This window comes from Melospiza melodia, chromosome 10, assembly GCF_035770615.1.
Source record: "Melospiza melodia melodia isolate bMelMel2 chromosome 10, bMelMel2.pri, whole genome shotgun sequence".
In the NCBI taxonomy this organism is placed as follows: Eukaryota; Metazoa; Chordata; class Aves; order Passeriformes; family Passerellidae; genus Melospiza; species Melospiza melodia.
Window position 1 is genome coordinate 24,528,999 of NC_086203.1, and position 23,117 is coordinate 24,552,115.

Sequence of the window (23,117 nt, forward strand, 5' to 3'; positions counted from 1 at the left end):
AACTGATCCTTGTGCTGCCACTTCCCTCCCTCTGCTGGAATACTGATGTACTCACGGCACAGAGAGAAAATATTGCAGCAGCGGAAGGTTTACAAAAGGACAGCCCGAGGCCCAGGCTGCAGAATTAGATCTTGAGTGGGAATATATAGGCAGAGAAGAAAAGCTGTGAAAGAGGGGGGCTAAAAATGCAACAGCCAGATTGAAAGAGCAGAGAAGAGCCATAAAGGGGATAATCAGAGCTGTATGAAATAACAATGGCGTGTGCTTTTACCTGTGTGGCTGGCACTTCTGAGTAACTTGATCAGCGTCAGCTTTAGAAACTAAGAAGTTGATAATCTATTGGCTTGTTAATGTAGTTAGTTAATTGATGTAATTTTTGCCAATTGGTGATGTTTAAAGAAAAGAACCACATGATGTGTCAACATGAAATTGATCTGCCATGGTCAACTCTGTCACTGTTAAAGGGTAGGTGATGGTGTTCTATGACTCTGTTTGGTCACTCATCACTATATTTGCTTTATGATTTATGTAAAGGAAATAATAGAAAAAAACCCTTTATGAATTTAAGGACACTTTGGACATATCAAGGTTTCTTTTTCAAACTGCAGCTGAGGCAGCTTTCTGACAGCTTACTCCAGGACAAAGGAAAGCTGCTTGAATGAAGTTTGTAGTATAAATGAGAATATTTGACACAGAGAATATAGATCTGTCTGGAACTTGCTTTATCCTATGCCTGGAGTCTTCATTCAGCTATGGGCACTATCTTAGACTGCATTTGTGAATCACTGTTGAAGAACTAAGCTTGAAAGCAATCAGGCATAGGCTTTTTTCTTATCTGGCTTCTACACCACAAAAAAAAGCTAAGGTTCTGTTCAGAAGCTGTTCAGCACCTGACAAACATTTTTCTTCCAGTGATGTTCTTAGCTTTAATTATAACTAGTTTTCTATATTATAAAGTATGCTATTTGATAATTACTCAAACAATAATACACTCCATCTTTATTCCATGAACACCTTTATTTATTCTCAGACTAAGATGAAGAGTTTTGGGAAGCTACAGGTAGGGCAGTGTAACTGTCTGACACATCAGGGCCCAGCTCAAGAGGCTGATGGCCTTTGATAATTAATCCTGCTGCAAATGTCTGCAGTAGAAGTCAGTGTTGCTCTCTTTACCTAAATTTTATGGTGTTGGCCTTTTATGAAGGAGCTAACTTAGACTTCAAGTTGATCAGGAGGAGAGAAAAATCACGCTAGCTGCTTGTATTAGATCTGCAATTTTACGAGATACATTCTGAGTGTGACATAAATTATCAGTTGGGTGGAACACTGAAACTATTCTTATAATTACAGCCTATGCTATTCCATCTGATGAGCTTGAATTTATAGATCTTCTATATGCATAAATTTGCAAAGAAACATCTTTAGCTTGTGTAGTCCCACACTTGAAATAGAAAATGAAAATTAGTTAAGACTGTGTGTATGTGCACCTCTGCGGGTTAAACAAATTTATTTACAGTTCTGATTTCTGCTGTGTGGTTTTGCAAATACAGGTATGGGATCTGTCAGCAGTTCCACTGACAGTGCCATCGAGTACCGTAGAGGAGGCAGCACATCAGATTTATATAATTTTTTTCTTCGAGGATATTGTTACTGACAGTGGCATCAAGCGTGGCCAGAAATCGTTGCAGATCATGGCCTGACAGTTTGACATTGGTACTTGAACACTCTAGCGGAGAAAACTCTGTAATAAATTAATTCTAAACCCAGGGGTCTTAATCAAAGAGCTTGATTTTGCAAAGCTTAGACTTTATTACTTGGAGTCAGCAGGTACGACAGCATCCTTTAATCCTCGCTTTTGACACGGCACGACGTCATCGCAAAGTTTAGGCAAGAGGCAGGAAAAAAAAAAAAAGGGGCTGTTTAAAAAAGAAATGTGAAATAACAATGAGAAAGCCCTCCCCCTGGGAGACAGGTTACGGGATAGCGAGGGCAGCAGCGCGCAGGAAACTCGCTCGGTGTCCCCGTGTGCCGGAGAGCGGAGGGAGGGGACGGACGGGAGGGAGCCGGGGGGGCCGGGGACGCGCCCGCCCGGAGCGCGCTTCCTGCTCGCCGCTGCCTTTAAGGAGGCGCCGGCTTTAAGGTGGACCGGCGCTGAGGGCGGGGCGCGCCCGCCCGGCTCCGCCCGCCGCGTCGCCCTCCGGTCCGCCCCCCTGGCCGGGGCAGCGGGTGCCAGGCGGGGTTGTGATGCGGCCGTTGTTTTTGTAGGGTCGCGGGGCCGAGGTAGCGAGGCGGCCCATGGAGCCGGGGTACGCCTGGCAGGCGGCGTAATCTCGCTCGCCCCCGCTCCTTTCGGCCGCTTTGTTAGCGCGAACACAAGCGCGCCTCACCTACACGGTGAAGAGGAAGGCAGCGCTCCCCGCACAATAATGGGCACCCGGGCGCTGCCCCCCGGGCCGCCGCAGAGGTGAGTCGGCGCCGCCGCAGGGCCGCAGGTTCCCCGCGGGGAGGAAGCCGAGCGAGCGGGCGGGCTGACAGCGCCGCGGCGCTGCCTTAAGAGCGGGGCGCCACCTTAAGCGGCCGCTGACTTTTCTCGTTACATTGTAGCAGCGGAAAGAATGTCGGCGCGGGCCGCGGGTGACGTCAGGAGGGAGCAGCGCGGCGCGGCCGCCAGGCAGCGGCAGCGGCGGCCCCGCCACGGCGAGGGAGGAGGCGGAGGAGGCGGGAGCGGCGCCGGCCCCGCCGCCACCGCAGCGGCAATGGCGGCCGTCGGGGAGCGCAGGTCCCTGCCCAGCCCCGAGGCGATGTTGGGGCAGCCCTGGAGCCACTGGGTCGATGCTGCTAAACTTCACGGGAACGACGGTGAGTGGCCGCCGAGCACCGCCGCCCCCACCCCCCTCCCCCCGGCCGTGCCCGGCGCAGCCCGCGGGTGCCCCGGGACGGCACGGCGGGGCGCCGGGCCCGGCGGGGAGCCCGGGTCCGTTCCCACCCCCGGCGTTCGCGGCCGAGTTCGTTGTGCGGTGCGCGCCCCCCGGGCGGGCTCGGGAGCGGCGCGGAGCGGGCAGCGCCTGCCCCAGTTCCTGTAATCCGGGACACGGTGCGAGCGGCTCGGAGCCGGTCCCCGGAGCCCGGCACCTCCTGCCCTCGATTGAGCCGCGCCGTGGGGCGGGGAGCTCCCGCCGCAGGTGAGGCATCCCCGCCGCTGACAGCGGCTCCGGGGCCCAGCAGCCCTCGGTCCCTCCGGTCCGTGTTTACGGTGCCCACGGGGGAACGGGCTACGGGTCACGAACGGGGGTCAGTCCTACCCTCGGGCTTTTCCATGGATTGAAATCTTGTGGCTTTTTGGTTTTAGGAACAGCATTAGAAGAAAGTTTCAAGGAATACGGGAGAAACCGAGAAGCAATGCGACTTTGCCGAGAAGGTGAGTGCAATTCATTCTTGAAGAAAAGTGCAAGAAGTTTTCTTCCTCATAACTACTTAGCAGAGGGGCAGGCACGGGAAAGAGAAAGGGTCAAAGTTTCCTGTCGGTTTGGATTTAGGACTGGTGGCCTGTCAGTGACTGGTGTTATTAGCATTATTATTAAATTATTACATATTTTGAAAACTATGAGTTAGGGCATAGTCTGTCCTTACTGTGTTTCTATATGTTGTCTGTTTTTTTTTCTTTAGACTATAAATAGTCCTAAGAAAGCTCAGTGACCAACACTGATAAAATCTTCTCTCGAGATACAATATTTTTTATTCTTGGTATAATCCATGTCAGTATTTCTATACCAATCCCTCCCTCTGTCATGTCATTGTGTTATGTTTATTGCTTGGTACTCTGCTAAATGAGAGTGACCTTTCACCTGTGATTAGCAAAAGCCCATTACGGCCTAGTTTCTTGCAAGAGTAACAATGCTACTTGGAGTTGTAAGCAGATGATGAATGAAAGCTATAGATTATTATTTACTTTCTAACAGGCAGTGGAAAAAAGGAAGTGAAGAGTGTGATTTATTATGTTAATTTTTGTTTGTTTGTTTTTCTAGTTTAATGATTGTTTTAGAACGGAGAAAGTTTTAGAACCTTTCTTAATATTGTTGATTCTTGGTTCCCTCCGAGTGCCTGAGACGTGTGCCAGAGAACAGGCCCAGCTGTTTTAAATACTAGAGCAGTTAGACCCAAGTCATTTATTTGATGCTGTAGAAATGGAAGACTGAGTGTAGACATGGTTTACAATCCTGGGAAGCAGAACTTGCCAGCGACCTTAGGAGATGATCTGATTCAGCACTTACTGACTGGTGAGCTGCAGGCAGCAAATGAAACCTAAAGCAAGGTGGCACAGGCTGGCAGGGTTGGGAGGCACTGATCCATGTTGAGCCTGAATCAAAATGGCTATTTTTTGTACCATTCCCAGTGTTGGTAAAATTTGGGAAGTGCAGTTTCTAGGGTCAGAGTCAGTGGTCAGGGGCATGGAAGAAAGATTCAAGAGGCGGCTGTGCTGCAGCGTGCAGATTCACTTGTGTTGTTTTGCCATCTTCTTAAGTGTATCTGTGAGTTCTTAGGCACTTGAAAAACCACTTCATTACTTCATTGCCAAGTTCCAATCTAATCATTGTGCTGGATATGTAATTCATTTTTCTGAATAGGCAAATCATTCAAATGCTAAAAAAGCATTTACAACAATAAACACGCACATTATCCTAGTGAAGATTTTACCAATAAGGATTTTCAAACATTTGCTCTTATTTCTACCTCTTAAAATGCAAGCATCTAAGGTTTCCAGATTCTAAAGATTAGCTGGCAGGGTAAAGAATAATCTATCCTATTTTTTTCCCACTGGAGAGAGATCATGAAACTGTTTTTGTGCAGGCTGACCACTGAGACACAGCTTTTCTGCACTGACTCCAACCATGTGAATGATTTGTAGGGTTGTGAGTTGAAGGAATTTCATAAAATACTTCGAGAATTAAAAGTGAAACTTTGTAGCCCTGTCAGGCTTCCAGAAGTCTATTTATTTTGGTTGCTTTATGACATATGAATGAGACACTGACTTGGCATATACCTATAGCTGGCCTGTAGGGAGCTTGACCTGCTGCAAAATAGAGCTAAAATAGAATTAATTAAGTTTAGATTAACTTAACTTAAGGAACTAGGGGAGCAGCAAACATGCCAGCATATGTATGTGTTATCAAATAAAACTTTGAAAATGCTGAAATTATCCATTTTCCCAGGAAGAATTTTGCATTCAAAATTGAGGAAGAAACATTTATAAAGTAATTGGACTTTCTAAACCTTGGTTCTTAACAAAGAAAGGTGAACCAAAAGTATAAATTTTGTGAAATCCACTTTAACCTCAAGACTTTTGTCGTGGTACCCCACAGTATTTTAAATACAAGTAACAACAGAACTCCTGTGTAAGAAAGTTATTTCTCTACAGATTGGGAGTTGACTCTGAGGCCCAACTTCACAAAAGGATTTCAAGGTTATTTAGGCTAATTTAACCTTGCATTGCAACTCTTCCAGTTTGCATAAAATAATTAAATATTCATGGCCTGGAGAGGGAGCAGAAGAAGGAACATGACTTTACTGCCCACATATTAGAATTGGGTTCAAAACCAAGAACCATTTTCTTTATTTACCAATTGTCAGGCTCCCACTGGCCTGTGTCCCCACTGGGCTATGGATGGTGGTTGTTTCTTTTCCCATGTGCTGTTCTCTGCATCTCCTGATGGGAATGGCTTCATCCTCAGCATACCTAATGGTAAGAGGTGGATTTCAACCTCACAAGCCTTTCAGCTGAGTTTGAGTCTCCTGAATGAAGAGTGAGTGTTCCTCTTGTAACACTAGAAAAGGGGCTTTAACATTTGCCAGCCTCTCCTTTTGTTGAGCTTTAAAGGCAAAGAATGATGGATGCTATTTTAAAGGAATAAAGGAGGATGTAACTGTGTAATTTCAGGGCAATATTTGCAAGCAGTGGAAAGAGGCAGGATTTCAGACACACCTTTGTCATTGGCACTTTCTGTGTGTTGATCAGGCAGCTCCTCTCTCAGCATTTTAGTGGTTGTGAAGCCTGATGAGTCCTTAATACCTGTTAATGATGTTAGTTCCATGCAGGGATCTGGAAACATGTTTGTTTTTTTCTGTATCTAACCCTCCTTGTCATAACCAAGTTTGCATTGAAGTAAGAACTAGAATTTGAGTTTGGGCTTCCCAAACTCCCAGTGTTTGTATCTCATACTTCCATGTTTCTTTTTCACTGCTCTTACATGCTTTCTGTTCTGCTAATACATAATATTAAATCTTTCTGCTGGGATCCTCACTGACCTTCAAAGTGAGAAACTGACTGGACACTTTCCTATATGTTGCTTCTTGAGACAGTAACAGTCCCCACTGAGCTTTGATGTAGAAATCAGCTGCATGAGTAAGGTATGGGCCCAGTGGACTTGACTTGCTCTTGGTATGGAAAATCCCAGGAGATGGAAGTGAGAGAGGGATACCCAATGGGTTGGGAAGATTTTACTTTAAAATAAGCCTTGAACTTTATTTTGACTTTATATACTGATACCTTCTTCTGCTGAGCAATCCTATCAAGGTAAGAACATGTTAGAAGCAATTGTGCTCATTAGTTATTTTCATATGTAATTGATGTGACAGAATCTCTTGGCTCATGCAGTCACTTAATTACTTACTGCTTTGTGAAGCAGCTGAAGGTGTGAATCCCCTGCCACTCACTTGTGCTGTGATGAAGCAAGGATAGCATGTTGCGTTGTAATATGTAGATGAATTCCAAAACAGCAAGGCAGAAAATCTCATCCTCTTCATGCATTTTTCCTGTATTTTTCAATGAAACTTTGCTGAAGTGCATCTTCTAGACTTGTGTGATAGTGGGAGCAAGTGCCATCAGATGCAGCCAAAATGTTTTCAGTCACTCAGTTCATCTTGGAGGTGCAGTAGATCTTAAAAGGAATTTGATGTGTCTGTAGTACCTGACATTGTTTGATTTGAAAAAAAATTGTTCTTTCATGTCAAACCTCATAATCAGTGCTTAAAACAGTTTTTCTGGAGATTCTTGCTAACTTGTGCTGAATTTAGTTTGCTTTTAAGGATTTTTCTAGCCCATTGTTGCAAAGAGCATCTCTAAATAGAACTGTGCCTGTGAGTGTAGAGTTCATGCGTGGTGACTTTGACAGGCTTCAGCAGAGGCAACTATTGCTTCTTGCAAAATTTAACAACAGGTTGGCTCATTTTGCTCTGTCAAAGAGTAGAGAAGCTGTGGATAGAAACAGTGAGGACCAAAGTTGTTTATTGGGGCTGAGGGCCTAACCTTCTCCCACCACCAAGGAACTCTTGACTCTCCCCTCAACCAATTGCTAAAGGTTGTCATGTATGTTCCTTTAAATAAAACAGAAACATGGGGAAAAAATCCAAAATAAGAAACCTAAAACCAAGCCATCCCCACCCCCAAATCTGTATTTGAGAGTCAGAGAGATACAACCCATGTACATCATCATTAAATGCACCATTACTTATTAATTTGTGCAACCCCTTTGAAGTGGTTGGGATAAAAGTCTCTTGTATTCTTACACTGGCTCATAAACTAACTTTGAAATACTTAAAATTATAAGAAAAGAAACCATGGCATCTCAGATGGGAAAATGAAAGCATGGGGAACAGAAAAAAAGATTTGGCTAGACAATTTAAAATTGATGTTTTTTTTTTTTTTAATTTATTCAGTGCATGCTGAAACTATGGTGTCTTTACTAGATCTTAAGCACCTCATTCTTTCATTTACACACACAGCCCCTTTTTTAGTTTGTTTGGGTATTTTTGTGTGTGTTACATCCTTTGAGAGGTGAATCCCTTGCTGCTGTCTATTTCAAGCACTTCACTTGTACTGTCACCATAACTTAGAGTTAATTGGCAACAAAGTGAAGGAGGAGGACAGGACATGTGTAACCCGGGTCCCAGGTCAGAATTGGTGTTGGCTGTGGGGTGATGTAGCAGAGTACCAGTCTTGCAGCTTTTAGAATATTCTGTCTTAATAAAGCAAGCAGTGAGTTTTCTGTGGGAATGCAGATTGTCAGTTTTTGGTGGGCACCTTCAGAAGGCACTCTGGAAGGTTTAGTGACAGTAGGAATTAGTCAGGAGAGCAGGTGGGAGCAAACTCTGTTCAGCGTTGTGTCACCTGGTAACAGCTGAACTTCTGGTCTTTGACAGTTAATATATCTTGGGGATAAAATAAAAAAGGCTCTGTGTACCTCTAGGGCATTCAGCAGAAGCTCTGAGGTTTGATTATATTAATTACTATTAATGGAAGTTACCAGAGCTGTGACAGTACTAAGAGCCGTGTGATGAACCCTTGTTCTTCTTCAGCTCTTTCTGGGCAGGGCTGAGCAGTGAAATCCAGGCCTGGGAGGCTGACTAGAAGCATCTTTATCACATAGACCCAAGGTCTAGAATTTTCCCAGCAGCAGGTCCCATAAATAATTAAAGCACTGCTGAAACTTCTGTTCCAATATTAAGTTGTAAATACAAGTAAGACACAGCATCTTATTTCAAATTTAAATTTGTTTTTATTCAGCCTTGGGAGGTGCTTAGTCGAGTTGATTTTTTGTTGTGTCAGATCATATCAGAGAGATGCTTAAAGGGCTCTGTAATCCTTGACTACCTGCAAATACACTTGTGAGAATTTTTAATACACTTGTGAGAATTTTTAATAATTTGAAATAAATTTTTTAAGGTAGCAGTACAAGGTGCTATGCTTCTTTTTTGGCATTCTGCATAGCTCATCACAGTCTGTAATCAGATAAATCTCTTCTTCATTTCCTTGCATTTTAATTGATTATTTACACAAATAGTTTTAAGGTTTTGTGGACTGGTTATCGTAAAACAATTACAGGGAGACTTTAAAATTGCATTGAACTGTTTAGGAAGATTGTGGAGGTTTTATGAGATTGCTTGAAAAAAATGCAATTTGAAAGGATGCTTCTGAAATTGCAGTGATTGGCCCTAATTTTTTACTTGGTTCTTTTTTTCCTTTAAATCTAAGTTCTGTTTACAATATTTAATTATTTCTGATGGGATGAGTCAGGTGTTATAAATAGAATATTGTGATGTTAGACTGCAAGTTAGAACTGTGTCATCTCATATGTTTTAAAGATACTTGGCAGGTTTTAAGTATTACCATAATATTAGTGTGGTGTTGCAAGGCCTTGGGGACTTTGGCTGGAAGTGCAGCCTCAAGACTGTCTTGATCTGTCCATAATATGTGAGGAGGCAGGATATTTTCTTTTTTATGAGAACCTTTTGAAATAGTTGTCTGTACACATACATAACAGTCAGGAATTCACTGTTATCTAATCCTTCTTAAGTGGTATGTATGATTAGCTAGGTTATCCCTGTGCAGAAGAGGTGATGTCTTGGTAATACTTAGTTAAATATTGGTTTTTGTGGTGTTTCTGTGCTATATTTAACAACAAAAATGCAGTGAGAAGAAGAGTGTAATAAATATGTAGAAATGTGACTTCATTACAAGATAGTAACTTTGTCATCTAAATAGAGCAGGAAAGACAAAAAGGCTTAGTGAAGGATACTTTTAAATAAATTGGGTTAAGAGGATGCAGATTACTCTCTGTAAGGTAACTATTTTAAAAGGTATTTCTTCCATTGCAGCAGATCTATAAAAGTGAATGTCTCCAGTTCTTACAGCTCTCCTGGCTGTGCCCAGCCTGTGGCTGGAGCTGCCGAAGGTTGTCTGGGGATAGGTGTGGTCTCTTGTCTCTTACAAGACAGAAAAGATTTCATCTTTCACAAACCATTGTGATATTTGACTTGTAATTAACTATTCTAAATAATCTCTAGGATGCTTGAAAATTGTTTCTCCTCCTGTGTAATGAATGAAATAAATCACTGCTGTGGAAGTTCCCCATATGTACAATATTCAATGTTATTTCCTAGGCATTCTTACAAGGTAGGTGACAGCACAGAGATGAATAGAGCTTTAAACTTACATTTCAAGTTTTTTAGCAGCAAGTGTTGAATTCAAAGTCTAATGTAGCAGAGTAGCATGATTATAAAAGCAGTTGTCACAGAAGGCAATAAATTTATTGTAATCTGTGTTCCCACTGCTAGAAGGCTTTTCTCAGTGAAAATCCTTCCCTGCTTGTGCAGGCTGTGTGCAGCTGTGAGCCAGGACTGGTGCAGGTGCCTCTCACTCTGCTTCTTGTGGCAGGTCAGACACCCTGGAAAGCCCAGGTACTACAGGGTATGACAGGATGTGACTTCATCAAAGTAAACTGCACATGCAGCTGCTCCCACATGGCTTGGAGTCATGATTGCTGGGTTGGAAATGGCAAATACTCTGGGCTGTTGGCTCAGCTAGATTAGAAATACTCAAATGCTCAGTTAGTTGTGTGTGCACATGCCCATCAGCGCTGTGGAATAAGCTGGTTTGTGGTAACATGTTCCAAATGAGAAAGATGGTTTATTTATTTACAAGCTCACCCCCACCCTGCTCTCCACTTCTGATAGCTTTGGCATAGCCCACAGATAAACTTCATTGGTGATACAAGGGGAAAAGGATAACTGGTTATGCCTTGTTTTTCTGCTGGGGGGATTATAACAGGCAGAAAACATGCAGTGTTCTTGATCTGCTCTTCCTTCTGTTGCTAAGCAGAACTTGAATCTTCATCAACTGTCTGTAATGCAACAGAAAATGCAGCTTTCTCAACTGGCAATGAAAAAATATGTACAAAAGAGCTGAAGGACTAAAATCCTGTAGGGAGCAATTGAGTTTAAGTCCATATTGCTTTGGTTCTGAAATCTAGAGCTCTCATTGTTTTCTTTGCAAGCAAGTTGGTTGGATGCTTTCTCACTGATACAGTTGCCTGGAAGTCCTACAGCAGCTTGCCTTAAAATGAAGTGTGGAGGCTTTAAAGAGTTAAATTTGAAAATCAAGTCCTTTGATAAATACACAGTAAATTGGATGTTTGCTTTCCATGGACATCAAATTCTGCTGTATTTTACCCTTCATAAATTTAACTTTCAGTTTATGTTTTGTTCATTGACTGCCTAAGTGGTGTAGTGGATGCTGTGGGTAGGAAGATGAGAGTTCTGATGGTTTATTAAGTGTTACCTGGGGATGTGGGGTCTTGCTGTGAGCCACTGAAGTCAGCAGAGTTTTTCTTGTGACTGGAAGGAGAATGTAGGATCAGGTTGTGGGGCTCAGTGGGTGAGAGAGGAGACAGCCATGTTCACTGCAACCTCACATCAGACAGACACCGAAGGTACTGCACTATGCAAACATTTAATTGTCAGTCCCTAGATAGTACAGCCATGGCTTTGTCAAGGTGTATGTACCCTAAATTACACCCTCTGGCTATTGTTTCAGGCAAAACTACAGAGGAAAATCTGTATCAGTTTACACCTAGGGTGTGGTTCTACAATCTTTTTTTTACCTCCTAGTAATGCTGGATTAAGCAGCTCCTGTCTCTGCTGAGTGAAACACTTGTGAAATAATAGTTGTATTCTAACTGTAAAGTTGTTTCCAAAACAAGTTGATGGCTGCTTAAAGGAGAACCTTAATTTTCCATCATGTGTTTGGTCTGGAAATCTAGAATCCATTGGACTGTGCTTAATTATGGATCTTTTGAGAGTGACCCTCATCTGATTTTTTCATGTCTGCCTACAAGACTGTATAGCATAATAGATCTTGTGTCTTGGATATCTTTGAGTGTTAAAGATGTCATGTCACTGGATAACCACAGTGTAAATCAGGACCAGTTGTAAAATGTGTATTGTAAAAACTAAACAAGTAAAAACTAGTTGTTGTTATTATTATTATAGTTAGTATTCTTTTAAAAAATTCCTTTTTTGTAATTAGTTATATCAGGGGGCCAGGTAGTAGAAATTGGAAGTTTTTCTAACATTTTTGAGGTGGTTCCCAGTAACTCTGTGAACTGGAGAAAATGCCATTTGAATTTGTGTTACTCTGCTGAACAAGACTCATTTATCTTTATCTTTTACTGTTACAAATTATGGCAAAAGGAGAAAGAAGCATCATTTATACAGTATACATAAATGTGTTCCATACCAAATACTCCTTTTATCCCTTCAGAAGAAATCTATACTTGTGTGGAATATCCAGAAGCCTCAAATGCTGCAAAGATTTGAGTTAACTGGCAGTATTTTTGATGGGTATGTCAAAGGAATAGAAAGTGTTCCCAATAGTCAGGCAGTGTGGGTGTTGGATTATTGAGACAGCCATATAAAATAATTTGGAAAGCACTTTTCAAAATAATACATTTTCCAAAGAATTTCTCCACTTTTCCCAGGAAATGTTAAAATCACGTATTTCATTCCTGTTCAATTAGAGTGACTCTAGCAATATATTAAAGGAGTTTAACTTGCCTCTGACAACTAGAAGGCTTTGCTAGGCTTTGGTTTATAACAAATATAATTTTGGGATTTAGGATAGTGTCATGGTTTGACAATGGCCCAATGCCAGGCACCCATGACAGTCACTCATTCACCCTCCCCTGCTACAGCTGGGCAGAGGAGAGAAAAATTTAATGAAGCCTTGATGAGTTCAGATAAGGACCAGGAGAAAACACTCTAAGGGCAAAACAGGCTCAACTTAGAGGTACAAAGTGAATTTATTACTAATGAAGACACAGGAGGATAATGATAAAGTCCTTAAACACCTTTTCTTCCCCCAACCATTCCCTCTTTCTCACCCATAGCAAAGCGGGACAGGGCATGGGGGTTTGGTCAGTTCATCCCTGAGATTTTGTTTTGCTGCTCCAGGAGAGGAGTCCTTCCCCTGTGAGGCGGTGGGGTCCCTCCCATGGGGGACATTTCCCTGTGAACTTCTCCAGTGTGGCTCCACTCTCACCAGCAGCAGCCCCACAGGGGCACACAGGCCTCCAAAACTGCTGCAGCGTGGGTCACCCTTCCATGGGGTGCAGTCCTGCAAGGACAGGAGGCTCCAGACTGGAATCAGAGCCCTCTCTCCACCTGGGGTCTCCCATTGGATCCCAGCCTCCTCCTGGCACCCACCCACTCCAGCATGGGCAGCTCCCCCTCGGGCTGGGGGTGGATCTCTGTGTCCCCCATGGATCCCCAGGGGCTGGGGGTGATCTCTGCATCCCTGTGGATCCCCAGGGGCTGGGGGTGATCTCTGCATCCCTGTGGATCCCCAGGGGCTGTGGGTGGATCTCTGCATCCCCCATGGATCTGTGGATCCCCAGGGGCTGCAGGGGCTCAGCTGCCCCACCATGGTCTCACCATGGCTGCAGAGGAATCTCAGCTCTGGCTCCTGGAGCACCTCCTGCCCCTCCTTCACTGGCCATGGTGTCTCCATGTTGTTCCCTCACATGTTCTCACCTCCTCCTCTCCTCTGGCTAGGAAAACACTGTGTCCCACTTTGTTCTGATTTTCTTCTTAAATCTGTTATCAGAGGTGTTACCAGCCTTTGTGACTGGCCCAGTTTTGGCCAGCAGCATGTCCATCCTCAGAGCATCAGGGACTGGCTCTGCTGGGCATGGTGGCAGCTTCCAGCAGCTTCTCACAGAGGCCACCTGTGAGAAGGCCACCTCTGTGCCCCCCCAATACCAAAAACCAGGCTGTGCAAAACCAACACAGATATTCAGATAATTTGTTTTTTAAAACATAGTCTGTGTTTGAAGGTGTCTGTTCTGCTCAGCTAAGAGAGATGGCAGTCATCCTGCTCTCACTGGTACTAAATAAAAGTATTTAAGAGGAAAGGCCTAAATTAATTTTCTGATAGGCAACATTTACATCATAAAAGTACTTAAAGATGAGTTCCCAAAAGCAAATTTGTTTTTCATTTCTGTGAAGTTGTGTTACTCAAACCAGCTGTCTAGAAATCTTGCTTTTTAAGGAACTTCTGTTCCACATTGTAGTTTGTAATTTATAGAGGAAAAGTTTTGAGCCAAATTCAATAGATCTGTGTTACCTACCAAAGGCAGTGTAATGTGTGCTTATAATTCTTGTCCTAAATACAGGGCTGGGGCTTTTTGTGGCCAAGTGATTGAGGGAAGACTTCTTCTACCAATTGTGTTGTGAGATTTTTAGGGGGAAATATCAATGTCTGAGCTGTACCTGATACAGTTTGATTCTGATTTGTATCTAGGCTGGCCAGAGCCCTCTCCTTGTGTGATATGTCTTCTGCAGAACCTGCTTTAACACCAGCTGACTGTGCCTAGCTCTTTCAGCACCACTGTTTATATGGGGTGTTTGGAGAAGTCCTAAATGCATCAGTCCTTGTTTGGGAAGTTCCTTTTTCATTCTGCCTGACTCCCACCTTGTGCCCTGAAATGTAGGGACAGAGACCACTGTGTCATTTGCTGGAATAAAACTTATAAGTTCCTTTTCTTGTTTGTATGGCCTGAATTTAATGATCTGAAGTGTTAGCTTGATACTCTTGGAGATAAGAATACTATTTTTATCCTCAGAGTAGAGCACAGGAGTAAAATCTTCACTGTGCTGTCAACATGTCTTATCTGAAGCTTGTTTACAACTGCTTGGGATGCAAAAAGGGTTCTCTGTGCAACAGTGCAATTCTCTGTCCTCCTGCTGACACCATCCAAAATTCTCATGGATAACCACAACAATGTGAAGAAAGGGCCCTGTCCCAGGAAAGGGCAAAAATCACAGCCTGGCTGGATGGTGCTCTTCATTCTGAAATAGGAAGACATGATGGAAGGGTGCAGCATCAGCAGTTTTATTTATAATTTAATCCCTCCAGGACTTTTCCTGCACTTGGTGAGCGAGGCCTAGCAGGGAGCGTGGCGTCGTTTGTCATCGCCGTGCCCGGGGTGATGCCACTGACTCACGGGAGCATTTGGGGTGTCCCTGCTGTTATGGTGGCCTGGCAATGCTCTTTCTTGGACTCCTTTGGCATTTTTCCCCACGTGTTCCACACTGTTGCTGGAAGCAAAAGCTTTTGAGCCATTTCCAAACCCAAAGCAGTGCATTCTGGGCCAGGCTGGGAGGACTGGATCAACAAGTTTGGCAGCAGCAGCTTTGGCTTCCTGCCTACCCTGGATAGGCACCGGTAGAGATTGCCTCAGTCTCCCAGTGAGTCTGAGCTGAGGATCCCAGCCTAGGTCCTGAAAATGGTGTGTGCACAACTGCTGTGCCTGGCAGAGGAGCTGCCTCTGTTGTAAACCGTGGTTTGGTTATCCTGGATATGTTTGCAGTAGTTATCTTTTATCTGCTTCAGGAAGGTGGATGTTCTATTTGTTTTCAGTGTACTGGAGGGTGGTAAACTCTACAAATTTGTTAAAATATCAAAGGATCCTGTTTACCTTTCAGTTTTCTGTTGTCTATTTAATCTTAGTGTTTTTGTCCTGAGTCATCCAGGGGCAGTTATCTGGTGCTCTGAAGTGTCCTTTTCTGGATGTTTTTGAAATACCAACTCTGTGTTCTTTGTTGTGCCTTTTCCTTAATACTGACCCCATGTGTCTTCTGTGATTTTCCCTTTGCAAACAGGCTCAATCTTGTAACACAGTGCAGCAGGAGCACCTCGGAGGTCTGGGGGTTTCCTGGGGGAGCAGGACACCACTTGCCTGTGTCTCATTGCACAGTCATGCTCTGAATATGTCTAATCTTAAAACCAATAAACCTGATTACATAAGAAGCACAACAGTCATCCTTATGCAAATTCATGTCCTTTTTGACATGAGATGTCTAGAAATTAAAGCTGGTGCCTATTTCACTACTTTTTCCTTAGAGTAGAGCATTTTGCTTCCTAGCTGGCCTAAGAAAGGGAGAAAAGTTCTTTTTTTCACCTCCCACTGTGGTTTCATACATATCCAATACTTTCTTCCCAAATGTAATGAGTACTGCTGTCTGCAGAGAGACCAGAGGAGGGAAGTAGTCTTAGAAGTATCTGTCAAAAATGTGAGTTGGACCAAACCAACCAAATCAGAACATTAGGTAGTCTGACCAAATTCTTTTCTCCTTTCCTTTTATTGTGCTCTGCTGAAGGTGTTACTTTCTGTGTACATCACAAGTGGTTCTGGTTATGTTAAAGAGGCCCAGACCATGAAAGAGCAGAAAAACTACTTTAAAACAGTTCAGTCCTTTCAGATCTTCTGCATGTATAATATGATCTAAATGATCTTAATTTTTTAATGCATCTCAATTTAAAAATACTACAAGATGCAGTCCTTCCCAACCCCTTTTTGTTGAAGAGTGAAATTGGTGATTTCAGTAGTGGAGAGATAATACCTGGTGCAGATTTGTTCACCCTTGTGGTTTCAAAGTCTCTTTTTTTTTTTTTTTTTTTTCCTTTTCTTTCTCTATAACACACATATCATGTATTTTATGTGTAATGTTTGGAGATGGAATTTTGGAAGATTTTGTGGAGACAGGCTCCAAAAATAAAGCAAATATCTCCTAACAGTGAAGAAATACATCTTGGAATATGGATAGCAATGGGTTTAATCTAAAGGGGAGGTGACATGCAAACCTAAATTTCTTCTTTAGAACAATTCAAAATGCCATAACAATAAAAAAAAAGCACTTCCACAAAGATTTTTTAGGCAGAACTGTGTTTGTGTTATATCACAAATAACCAGTAGTGAAATTACTGACCTTATTCTGTCAATGTGTAGCCTGACTTTTCTTCCCTGCTTACCTATTTAATTCATATAACTCTGTGTCAGAGGGCAGCTAGCACAGATTTAAAGCCTAACCCTTCTGAACAGGTGGGTCCCCTCTTGGAAGGAAATCTCTGATGACAGTAGCTCTGCATGTGCTGGAATATGTCAACTGTAAGAAGTAAAGACTCAGAGTTTACCAGTTCCTCAGCTAGAGAATTGAAATAGTCATATTTCTTTGTCTAAAAGTATGCAATAGCCAAGTTCAAAATACTCTGTGTAACTACATGTGTGTTCAAATACATAACAAGTAAGTTAGCCCTTTTACTGCACTATAACAACAAAAGCACTGTTTTATTTTACACTTTATCTTCTGAGCTTATTAACTATCACAGTGCTGTTGGGGTTTTTTTTGCTATAGTACATTTATATTCTTGTTGCTGTGCAACTTACATTATTTTTAATTTTTTTTGTGTGTCAAATCAAGTCCCAGTAAATCTGCAAAGCAAAGTAAATTTTACTGAAAAAACTAATAGTGCCTGCCAAATTGAGAGGAGTGAGGAAGTGTAAGCTGGTATGTGAAAATCAACAGGCATCAGTTTCCTTATGGCTATATGAGGCATGATTGAAACAGTCTTATTTTTGAGGTGGATGTTCCAGTGCATAGAGAAAATGGGAGTGGCAGGGGTGGGGTGGTTTTAGGTGGTTGGCTTGCCTAATAAAAGAAAATATTGATATACAATTCAGTTGACAGGTCCTGTGTGTTGTTTTCCTTTTTTTTTTTTTTTTAAACATGCTGATTTGCTCCCTCGGGTATCAGGTGCATGATGTTAAAAGTGGACAGAGTGTTTTTTGCACGAGGATGTGTTGTCTTTGCACAATTAAGGAATTAACACCTTGCTGCTGTCACACAGGAGTTGGGGCTGTGGGCCAGCAGGGAAGAGAGGGAAGAGGTGGAAAGATGAGCACTGTGCATGTCCCAGGTAGCAGGGAAAAAGGTGCACTTTATTATTGCTAAATTTTGGGGTGTTCTATCACAAGAGATGTAGTTGTTGTGTTCCTCCAGCTCCCACCAGTAAGAAAATGTGTAAATGGAAGTGGCTGTCACTGCTGTGCTCTGTCACTTACTGAGTTACAGGCAGCACCAGTCACAGGGCTGGATGAGGACAGTCACACAGCAAAGTGGCAAAAGTGCCACACTTGTGCCAGGTTTGTTTTCCCTTAAAAGCATGCCTAGGTAGGAGATGGGAGGGGCTGAGGAGCCTGGAACATGTTCACCACTTGCAGTCACGTCGTATCAAAATACTTCTGCAGCTTTATGTAAACTGTGAGTTTAGGTTTAAATAAAACAAACTTCCTTTTTCCTACTCCAGAAGTACAGCTGCTGCAGAGTACACGGAGTGCTGTGTGTGAAACAGGAGAAAAATACCAAACCTGTTGATGTTAGAACAATTCATACTTGCAGTGTGCTTCAGGCTGTGACTTAAGATACATTTTAGAATATTCTATGGGTGATTTATTTCAGTTTAATTGAGGCTGTGTTTGACTAGTGGCTTATCCAGAACTTTTCTCCCCCCTCATGGTAGGTTTTCTGCATAATAATTGAAGTGTTTCTCTGTACACTTTCATATTAGCTTAGTCCAGATTTTAATTTTACTGTTCAAATTATAGGGTTTTTATTCCCTGAATCCAGTTTCATTTTTGTGTCATAATTGCAAAACTCAATTCATTTCTGAGGGCTCCTTAAAGCTATTTTAGAATTGTTTGGGGTTTTTTACAGAAAAACATAAATAATAGTTTGTTGGCTTTCCCAAAATACAGCAGTGGCACTATGAGATCATGCCAACTAAAAATAATGCATGACTTTGAATGAAGATATCTTACATGACAAATTATGTGTTCAACATTTGTGTAATATAGAAATTGGTTGGAGAAATTAAAAATATCTTTAGGCCTGAAAACTCATTAAAAAGCAAATGGGAATGGTTTTTGCAGATGACTGACTTCATTCAGGTTGCTGATGAAAAATTGATGTAACAGGATACTATGTGAGTGGGGAGACTTATAAAGCTTTTCAGATTAAAATATGCTACTTGTGTTTCATTGAGAAATTTACTCATCAGTCTTTCTGCAGACAATCTTCTGTAAGCTTCTTCACTGAAATTATTTATTATTCTGTACAATCAACTTAGAAAACCTGTTTAATAGCTTGAGTGAAGAATTTGACATGCGTTTTGTGTTCAATTTTTCAAAGAAATTAATTGTGTGCAGATGAATTCATATACAAAGAATTTAACTAAATACTTAGATGTCTACTTTAATATGCTTTATATATAATTACAGGAACACTGAAATCTTGGGAGCCTAAAATTAGAACTCCCAGCTGTGCAGTAGGCTGCAGGTGCACGTGTGCATGACACACTTCTCTTTGGTATCTGTTGCTCAGTTTTTATCCTTGGGTAAAAGACACAGACATTTCCCAGAACTGTTAAATTTTAGAGAGCTAAAATTTAGTGTTTCATTCTGCATCCTGGCAGAGAGAGGGAGGAAGGGCTCTGGGGGAATGGCTGTGCCTGCAGCCTTGCACAAGGATGGCTGTTTGGATCTGTATGTGCACAGAGGAGTGTTGCTGCCTGCTGCAGACCTTTCTGCTGGAGGTGAAGCTCGAGGGGATGGGGTTTTGGGAATGCAACACAGCTGCACCTCTGGAAAAGAGGTAGGTCATCCTCTGTCCCTTCAGCAGGGCAATCTGAATTTGGGAAAAGCAAAGTAAAATCTAGAGAGCTGTAGCTTTGGAAAGGCACACTGAACTGAGTTTTGAAAGGAGACTGAACAGGGAGGATGCCCTTTTTAGAGATGAACCAAGTGTTCTAACACTAGTAGAGATTAATGACCGTGATCAAATCTTGTAATGCAGCTCCTGTGCCTAGTTAAACCAGATTGTGGGCTTTTTCGGTCTTGAACTGAAAATCATTTCCCTGAGCCAAAACTTTGAGGTTTGAGGATTCAATAAAATGCTGGGTAATTGCTGTATTTGCTGAAGTAGAAAACACAGTCAAAACAGTTAATCAAGTCTTCAGCTGTTCCTTCCTTCAGCTGATCAATCAGCAACTACTCAGTGAAACAAAGTTCATGCACTTGTGCTCAGAACCCAAGGAGAGCTCTGCCTTTCAAATGTCCCCTCAAGCAGCTGGACTTCCAAAGCTGTATGTGCAGGAAATGTAAGTTATTTAATGTACAGAGTGGAGTTGGCAAGGAGTTTTAAAGATGAGTAATGTTGAAGAAAATACTTCAGCACTCTGAACCTAAATGAAACAGCTCAGATATGGGAATGTGCTTTTGGTTTGTTTTATTTTGTATTAAAAGGCTGTTTTGTATCTGAGGCAACATGAGCATAAACCTTATGGGAGAGATTTTTTTTTTTTTTTTAACAGTGTTTCTGGGTGTAGATTTGATCATTTTATATTTTGTTCGTTTGGTTATATGTATGTTCTCTGCAGCCACAAATTGGTTAGGCCTGCACATATGGTTCATAAAATACTTGTGTTCTATTAATACCTAAGTGTTCATTACTTGAAATTTTGCAGAATACCCTCAAGTATGTTTTGCTAGAATCTCTTACTTTGGTTCCAAACTTGTGTAAACCAGAGCACTCTAATTTCTGTATGGGTTTAGTTATTTTGTTCACAATATGTGTTTAGAAATATTCTTCTTTTGTTATCATCTTGCATGGTACACAGTAAAAAGAGTGCAGTAGTTTAATTTTACGTCAGCATTGATAAGTATACAAAACCACATCTGTTCATAAATGATAAGCACTTGAGTGTTTCTCCAAAATAGTTTGGAAGATATTGTTTGGAAAATAATGGTTTAGCTGCAGAAAGTGAAGTATCTTGTGTATAAAAAGGAAGTTTCGAGGACCTAACTTGGATCACTTAATTTTTTTAAATAAAACATTCATATCAGTTAAAATGAGGACCTGTATTACTTTAAATAGATGAGAGCTTTACTTAAGATAACCAGGTTAGTTAAGATACATTGCAGTGCTGTTTGCAGCTGCCTCAGTTTGCAGCCAAGATTCTCCTTCTGCCTGAAAAATACTTGGTATTGAGACTTAATGTCAGTAATAGATTCAGCAGTGAATCTATTGCTTACCTGCTGTGCAGATTTCTTGGCAGAAGTTTCATTTTTTGGGCTGACTCCAAGTCTGGTGGTAACAGAGCTGAGCTTTCTCTCTGAAATTTGCCTGGTTTTGGTACAGCCTGTTTCATGTGGTCCTCAGTGCTGGTTAGTTGCCTTTCTTCTCCCTCCTCGTGCCTCTTCCTCAGATCACAAGCTCTTAAAAATAGTAATTTGGGAGGTTTTGTCTGCTTTCACATACTAAATTACATGTTCACCACAGCCATAAAGGATAAAAATATAAATATTTTTATTACTTTATCAGGATCTGACAGTACCTGAGACACGTGTTACAAGCAAATTATGAGAGTTATCACAAAATTTCTTTTCCTGCAAGATGTCAACTACTTTGTTACTACAACTTTGCTATTTTTTACCCTTTTCAAAAATTTCTCAGATGTTAGTGGAGAGTTGTGTTGTCTTCAATAAGAATTCTACTACAAGTATGCCTGTAGAGAAAGAGATCTAGTAGTTAAGTTAAAACAAGTTGTACTGGCATATTTTTTACCTTAGTGTGATCAAGACTAATTACCTTCTAATGAGAAGACAACACCCAGCTAGTGCAGAGCAAATGTATTCAAGATAGCTGTTGGTGGACATAATTTAAACTTACTGTGAAGTAAATAGTTCAAACAATCCAGATTTTGGCAACATTTCAAAATAATGGGATCTATTTACAATTTCCTTATATAGTACTTGAAACAATTCCCTGATGTCTTAATGTAAAGCCTAGTAAATTGATAAAAGTTGGTGCATTTACTTAAGGTGGATTTGGATCAGACTCCACTAAAAACAAATTCTGTGTTTGGGAGGTTGTAAAGATAATAGGGAGTTATATTTGGGTTGTCAGTATAAATTTAATAGTGTAGGGCATTGTGATTTTAATGCATCTAATATTAACTATAGAGATTAATTTTTTTCTGGAAGTATAACCAGGTTTGTGTAGTGCTGAAGGCATGTTGTGCTGTTCTGTGGAATCTTTGTAGCCAAAACATTTTACAGTTCACATCAGGCATCAGCCTACAATGTCCATTGTCAAATTACACTTAGTGATGAGTAGAATGCACATCTTTGTTGTAAATCAGGTTTGGACTTTAAAACTAATCTTAATAAGCAGATGTTTTTGCTGAGAATGGATTTGGGAGAATGAGCATTAGCAATGCTCTGGCTTAAAAACATTTCTGCAGAACTTTTACATACTCCTTTTGCTTTTTTTAATCAAGCTTTCTATTCTTTTGTCATAACCTTTATAGTTTGTTCTTTGCCCTGTCACCTCTTGGTAGTTTTGCTTTCTCTTCCTCTCATTCAGTTTTCATTCTCCACCTTCTTTGGATTGCAGTAAGCAGACTTCTGGCAAATAGGAAACTGCTGTTCTGGTCTCTGCACACAAGCTGCCTTTACTCTTTTCCTCCAGCAGTTGCTGTCCTGGAGAGGATCTTAACCTCACTTTTTTTGATTATATTTAATTTCATTTCTAGAAGGGATGTTGTCTTATTAGATACTAGGATAGATGGACTGTGCAATGGTCCCAGTCTGAAAAGATACAAGATTTATAGGAAATTTGATACATTTGGGGAGTTAGAAAAGAAAAATCCAATTAAAATAGATAGCTGTGGTAGTCACTGAAATCTAGTGGGTAATTAAATGCAAGCTGCTGGCCTGTTCTCTGAGGTAGTTTTTGCCTGTTTTATCTGTTCTGTTTTGTGTGATATTAAGTAATAGAAATGAGGGATTGAGAATATGCAGGCATAGTTAGTTTTAATGAGCATGAGTTTCTTCAGTGTAGCTGTCCTGAAAGAGAATGCTGGAAATACTAAGAAATTATTCAATCATTTGTGTGTTTCCACAATGTGTTTCAGAGAAGAAAAGATGGCAGATCAGTGTAAGAAAACTTTCCAGATGAGACATGCTGAGCTCCATTGTACTTGATGTACAGTATGCCAAATTAGCCATTATTGCTTTTTCTTTTTTTGTTAGAAAATGATGCTACATTGCACCTTTTCCAAGTAAGGACCATTTTCCTTATTACATGCTCAGCAACTGATGCAGTTATCTCAGAATTGTGTATGGCATGGGCTTGTTCTGGTCTTGGTAAAGAGTGCAGTAATTCATCATTTAAAGTTGTTTTTCTAAAAATTTAGTTACATTTGAAAGGAGAAGTGAATTCTGGAGATCAGTGTCCAGAGGCTTCCTATTATGGAGGTAAATGAAGTTGTTTTTCTTTCTAGTGTTAATAGAATTAATGCAACTAACAGCTCTTATAATAGTATCTGTATGTTGATACTATATTTATGGAAAAATACATTGAAAATTTGAGGTCTTGATTTAAATTTT

The 23,117-nt window shown here is 41.4% G+C and overlaps 1 protein-coding gene across 3 annotated transcripts in view; it reads left to right on the forward strand.

Moving 5' to 3' along the window:
* Positions 1 to 23,117, forward strand: part of ATXN7 (ataxin 7) — an 86,302-nt gene that overhangs the window by 23,521 nt on the left and 39,664 nt on the right. For 2 of the 3 annotated variants that reach the window (XM_063164932.1, XM_063164930.1), the window contains exons 3-4: positions 2,605 to 2,859; positions 3,350 to 3,418. In XM_063164932.1, coding sequence (XP_063021002.1) covers positions 2,616 to 2,859; positions 3,350 to 3,418 — 313 coding nt within the window. In that variant the 5' untranslated portion in view covers positions 2,605 to 2,615. Of the gene's footprint in view, positions 1 to 2,264; positions 2,465 to 2,604; positions 2,860 to 3,349; positions 3,419 to 23,117 lie in introns of those variants that run through there. The other variant, XM_063164931.1, reaches the window with a different exon arrangement.